The sequence below is a fragment of the Mastomys coucha genome, unplaced genomic scaffold (genome assembly GCF_008632895.1).
Source record: "Mastomys coucha isolate ucsf_1 unplaced genomic scaffold, UCSF_Mcou_1 pScaffold18, whole genome shotgun sequence".
NCBI lineage: Eukaryota > Metazoa > Chordata > Mammalia > Rodentia > Muridae > Mastomys > Mastomys coucha.
In genome coordinates, this window is record NW_022196900.1 from 104,533,842 (window position 1) to 104,540,437 (window position 6,596).

The 6,596-nt window shown below is 39.8% G+C and overlaps 1 protein-coding gene across 1 annotated transcript in view; it reads right to left on the minus strand.

Annotated features, from left to right (window-relative positions):
• The window catches only part of LOC116096998 (zinc finger protein 431-like), a 5,648-nt gene extending 3,341 nt beyond the window's left edge, over positions 1-2,307 (minus strand). Inside the window, exons 1-2 of the mRNA XM_031379414.1 lie at positions 1,779-2,307; positions 1,355-1,415 (exon numbers count right to left, since the gene is read on the minus strand). Of these exons, the coding sequence (XP_031235274.1) occupies positions 1,355-1,415; positions 1,779-1,812 (95 nt within the window). The 5' untranslated portion in view covers positions 1,813-2,307. The remainder of the gene's footprint in view (positions 1-1,354; positions 1,416-1,778) is intronic.
• Between the last annotated feature and the right edge of the window lie 4,289 nt (positions 2,308-6,596).

Sequence of the window (6,596 nt, forward strand, 5' to 3'; positions counted from 1 at the left end):
AAGAACACGTATTACATATAGGAGCCTTTTTCTACATGAACTTCTTCATGTAACTGAAGAAGAGAGCTGGAAGAACTCAGAGCTTTTCCACATTGATTGCATTCAAAACTTTTCCAATAGTGTGAGTCATACAACGTTTGTAAAGTGAACCAGGGCACACAGAAGACTTTCCATATTGCTAGTATTCATAGGGATTTTCTGTATTGTGAAGCCTGTGGATGTATTCTCAACAAAGTTAGAAAACCAATTAAGTATAATTTTGTCTATCACATTCAGAAAGTCCATTCAATGTGGGATCTACTACATATGTTCTAATTGTTCTGGGAGAGAGAAAGGTACATCATTTTTTCAATATCACTATTCTCATATGATATAACTATGAAAAGAAGAATTATGAATGAAAGGTTTCCACATTACATTCACTGTACTGGCTGATTTTGTGTCAACTTGACACAGGCTGGAGTTATCACAGAGAAGGGAGTTTCAGTTGAGGAAGTGCCACCATGAGGTCCAGCTGTGGGGCATTTTCTCAATTAGTGATCAAGAGGGTAGGGCCCCTTGTGGGTGGTGCCATCCCTGGGCTGGAAGTCTTGAGTTCTATAAGAGAGCAGGCTGAGCAAGCCAGGAGAAGAAAGCCAGTAAGGAACATCCCTCCATGGCCTCTGCATCAGCTCCTGCTTCCTAACTTGCTTGAGTTCCAGTCCTGACTTCCTCTGGTGATAAACAGCAATATGGAAGTAAGCTGAATAAACCCTTTCCTCCCCAACTTGCTTCTTGGTCATGATTTTTGTGCAGGAATAGAAACCCTGACTAAGACAATTCACACAGGTTGACTTTTTATTTCTCTTGGATATGTAGTATAGAAATTGAGGTAGCTCTGCAAAAACCTTCTTGACTCTCATAAACTGCCCTTCTCACTATATTTAGTAACATTACTATAAGTATATGAGTAACATCAGCTCTTACTATGGACTATGTGCATATTAGAAGGCTTTGGACACACATACATGCATGCGCACACACACACACACACATCACCTATTCAGTGTGTATACTTTCTGCAATATCTAAGTGGTGTGAGACTAAACAGATTGGCACTCCTACATCACAGTTCTTATGGTGCTATGATTCAAATAGTGATATCTGTTAAGGCACTGTTTCTGTGTCTTTGAGAAATGTCTGGCAAACATAAATCAGATATCTGATATTGAGGTACATGGTTTGATGAGAATTCAATAATCATCCGTATACTTAAAGGAGTGCTTTTTGACACTGTTGCTGTTCTTTCAAACTTCCAGGACACATCACAGTTTCTTCAGAGGCACAGTCATATCAGCTTGTACATGAAAATTACCTTCCACGTCTTCTAGAACTTTGACAATGTTCTCCAGTATTATGGTCTTCCCAATTGTAGCCTAAAATATAGTACCGGAAAATGTAGGATATGTTATTGGAAACATGGCAAAATTTAAGTTCCTACTTCAGTGAACCTTAGAACTATGCCTGATTTATTCATCTCATTCTTCCTCAGTCACAATTGAAATTACAGAAGAACATCAATATAAGAGTTCTCCCAGCCAGGCAGTGGTGGTGCATGCCTTTAATCCCAGCACTTGGGAGGCAGAGGCAGACGGATCTCTGAGTTCGAGGCCAGCCTGGTCTACAGAGTGAGTTCCAGGACAGCCAGTGCTACACAGAGAAACCCTGTCTCAAAAAAAAAAAAAAAAAAAAAAAGTTCTCCCTTTATTTTAAAAAGTGAAAAAATTTCACTGTCTTACCTATGGCACTGAGGTTCCTGTAGGTCTCCAGCATCACATCTTTGTAAAGACTTTTCTGTGAAGGATCCAGCAAAACCCATTCTTCCTGAGTGAAGTTCACATGTACATCATCATAGCTCACTGCATCCTAAAATATCCCATCCATATGTACAAGAGAAAGCATGATACTAATAACTCTGTAAATGTATGCATTCACTACAATATACTCATATAATTCTGATACTAATAACACTGTAAAAGTATGCATTCACTACAATATATTCATATGATTCTGATACAAATAATACTGTAAATGTATACATTCACTATAATATACTCATATAATTCTGATACTAATAACACTGCAAATGTATACATTCACTACAATATATTCATATAATTCTGATACTAATAACACTGTAAATGTATACATTCCTTATAATATATTCATATAATTCTGGTGCTTCCCTCACTTATTTCCTAGGACAGAAATTATAATTTCATCACCAAGTGATTTCAGAAGGAAATTAAATAATAAGGTTCACCTCTGTCATTTCTGCAACCTTTGAGTAAGATATAACCTTGCAAGAGAAATGCCAATTAACAGACACACACAGAGAGAGAGAGAGAGAGAGAGAGAGAGAGAGAGAGAGAGAGAGAGAACATCAGAGAAATTGAACAATTACTAACTAGAAATAATGATGGGCAAGGTGAGTATACTAACTCATGCCTTTAGTTGCAACACTCATGAGACACAGACAGGTGTATCTCATTGAGTTAAATACAAGCCAGGTCTATGCAATAAGTTCTTGGAAAGCCAGAGGTACATATTAAGACTTTGACTCCCCTGCAAAAATCAAACAAAAAAGACAGAAAGAACTCTCAAGGTTTTCATGAAGTTCTTACAAAGAATTATACCTTCACTCCAGTTTCATATTCATATTACAGAAACACAAAGTGCCCAGTTTATACTGGAACGTTAACATCTTACTAAAAGGGAGTGCATGTTTAAACAGTCACAACTGGACAGATGAAAATATTTCCAAAGTAAATGTAGATCACAAATAAGCAACATAGGGCAGGAGAGATGGCTCATCATTTAAGAGCCCTTGCTGGTCTTGAAAATAAAATGGGCTCAATTGCAACTGATTACATTGGGGCTCACAACCATCCATCACTCCATGTTTAATTTTCAAAACAAATAGAACAGGCAGGAAGAAGGTCAAGCACCTGCAATTCCAAGATTCAGATGGCTCAGGAAGTGTTAGTGTCATAAATACATGCCATTCTGAGAAATAGAATATACTCTCTGCCAAATGTCAAAATGTAAGGGGAAGAGCTGATACTAAAATCTAGTTCCCTAATTGGTTCTTGATTTGGTCAATAAAGAAGGCAGAAGCCAATTGCTGGGCAAAGGGAAAGGTGGGACTTCCAGGTCCCAGGAGGAAGAGCAGGGACACAGGGAAGGAGGAGGTCCTTTTGGCCAGGCTTTGGAACGGGAGGCATGCAACAACCATGTAAGATCTTGGGTTGCTGGAAACGGAGGCCTGCCTCTGACATTAGTGGATGTCTGGGGGATTCTTCGCCCAGCATTTGTGTTATCCGGCAAGTTCTAAATTACTGAAGCTGCCTAGTGTTTTTCTTCCACAGAGCTAAGGTGGGCGGGAGAAAGAGAGAAGACGATGAGTAGATGGTGGCTTGACAAAGCTAGCCAGGAGGAAGAGTAGCCGGGGAAGCCTGATCTCTGAGCTAAGCCTGAAGCCTAGCCCCGGCAAAGGAAGAAGCATGATTTTTAAAATTACATGCAACATCAAAATTCAAGGTGTGGATAAAGCTCAGGATAATAGCATATGTTTGACATGTACAAAAATCTACAATCAAGGGTTATCAGTCAATAATATAAATGCGAAAAGCCAGGCATGTTGGCCCACATCTACTCCCTGTACTCTGGAACCAGGGGCAGATGGATCTCAAAGTTTGAGGCCTACCTGCTCTACACCTACTTTCAGGACAGCAGGACTACACAGAGAAACTTTGTCTTCAAAAACAAACACAAACTTAAAAATAATTAAAATTTAAAAACCACCAACATAAGGCTAGAAAAATAGCTTAGTATTGAATAGCACTTGCTTCTACGGTATCTTATGTGATTTAGGAAGAGTCTATTATGGTGAATGTGTGACAGCGTGGAAGGAAGCTGACTGACTAGTTTCAGATGCAAAAGAGTAGGCACAAAGAAGAAATGGGTTGAGATTATAGATACTCAAATCCCATCCCAACAAAAAATTTCATCTAGAAATGTTTCTTCTACAAAAGCCTCCATGAACTTCCCCAAAGAAAACCACCATACAGAGACAAGAGGCATCATCCTATCTGGGAGTTTTTTGATTTAACCAACTACATTCTGACCCTGGTCACTATACGTTCATGGTCATCCCATGATGAGAGTGCATTGATTCTAAGTTCAATGATCCTCAAAGTCTGCAACAGCCCCTATACTGTTCAATGTCTAAAGTCTCTTTTGATGCTCAAGGCAATCTCTTGTTGCCACATCTTGTAAAATCAGAAAATAAGTTACATCTTTCCAACATACAATGACAGAGAATACTCCTTCGTATTCTAATGGAGAGGAAAATATATAGTGAGGGACAATTGGATCAAGGCAAGAAACCCAGCAGGCCAAACGACAAATCCTATAGCTTTGTTTCAGACATGCTGGGCTGCAGTTTCAAAGGGCTTAGATAGCCATATCCCTGGAATTTCTCATTCATCTCACCATGTGGTTGTTTCCATTCCCTATAGGTAGCTCTCTATGGCATCTCTTCGGTATCTTAACAGCTTCTGCTCTTAAACTGTAACTGGGGCTTCACCCTCTCAGCTTCAGAAAATGAACTCTCACAGTGTTCTCCCTTACTGGGGCTCTGACTATGTAAATCACACGAGAGTGGAACAATACTGAACTGACACTGAAAATGAAGGCAAAACCATGGCCAAACGTTGGCCTCAGGCTTGCTGTCTTGCCTGGTTACGGTCTTATGGTCAGGTAAATATCTTAATCCAGCTCAGGTCAACATGCTTAGGGATGTGGCCATTCTCATTGGAAAAGCCTTACCACATCAAATCTCAGAGGCATAGCCACCAGCCATTCTGATGAGGGCACACCCTCAAGTAATGTTCCCTCAGATGGATGTAGTCTCTGAGATGTTAGAACTGAAGCTAATTGGGACACAGAGATGATAATGTATAAGAAACTTTTGGTTTTGGTTTTGGTTTGGTTTTTTGTTTTTTTGTTTTTGTTTTTTTGTTTTTTGTTTTTTCCTTTTTATGAGACAGGGTTTCTCTGTATAGCCCTGGCTGTCCTGGAACTCACTCTGTAGACCAGGCTGGCCTTGAACTCAGAAATCCACCTGCCTCTGACTCCCAAGTGCTGGGATTAAAGATGTGTGCCACCACCACCTGGCCAAGAAAGTTTTAAAAACCCAAATCCAATGTCTTAACTATGTCAATTGCTTAAGTAGCAAAACCCCAAACATTGATGACTGGAACAAATGGAAAGCACAAATTTGGGAAGAAATGAGGAGAGGTGAGCCTTTAAGATCAAGCAGAGAAAACTAAAAGTTTTCCTCCACAGGAAGTCCCCAAAGAAACAAAAACTCAAGAAACTCAGAACATAATGTTGTATATTTTCAGAAAACATAGGTGAACATCTATCATTTTCTAGAGAAACAATATAATTAGATTCTAATGAATAAAAGTTACACAGTGGGCTGGAGAGATGGCTCATGGGGTAAGAACACTGACTGCTCTTCCGAAGGTCCTGAGTTCAAATCCCAGCAACCACATGGTGGCTCACAACCACCCATAATAAGATCTGATGCCTTCTTCTGGTGCATCTGAAGACAGCTACAGTGTACTTATTTCAAATAATAAATCAATCTTTGGGCCGGAGCAAGCAAGACTGACTGGAGTAAGCAGAGGTCCTAAATTAAACCAGAAGAAGGCTCACAACTATCTGTATAGCTACAGTGTATACTTAAATACATAAAATAAATAAATAAATCTTTAAAGAAAAAAAAGAATACTGGTTGTTTAAAAAAAATAAAAAGTTGGGCTGCTGAGATGGCTCATGGTGTAAGAGCACTGACTGCTCTTCCGAAGGTCCTGAGTTCAAATCCCAGCAACCACATGGTGGCCCACAACCACCCATAATAAGATGTGATGCCCTTTTCTGGTGCGTCTGAAGACAGCTACAGTGTACTTACATATAATAATAAATAAATCTTTGGGCCAGAACGAGCAGAGCGGAACGAAGCAAGCAGGTCTACTGGAGCAAGCAGGGGTTCTAAAAAAGTCAATTCCCAACAACCAGATGAAGGCTCACAACTATCTGTTCAGCTAGTGTGTACTCATATATGTGAAATAAATAAATAAATCTTAAAAAAAAAAAAAAAAAGAGTTCAAGGCCAGCCTTGACTACAGTTTAAAAAAAAAAAAAAAGCACTGGCCAGCTCTCACACTACACACCCTGCCTCTCTCCATTGACAATAAGAGGAAATGCATGGGAAGTGAAGGACTATTCCAACTGGAGAGATTTGCTCAGAGCGTACAATTGGTTCAACATCAGAGAACTCCTCCATTGCTGGTGGGATTGCAAACCTGGTACAACCACTCTGGAAACCAGTCTGAAGGTTCTGCAGAAAACTGGAAATAGATCTACATGAAGACCCAGCTATACCACTCTTGGGCATAGACCCAAAAGATGCCACACCATACCATACCACAGGAGCATGTGCCCCACTATGTTCATAGTGACCTTATTTGTGATAGCCAGAAGCTAGA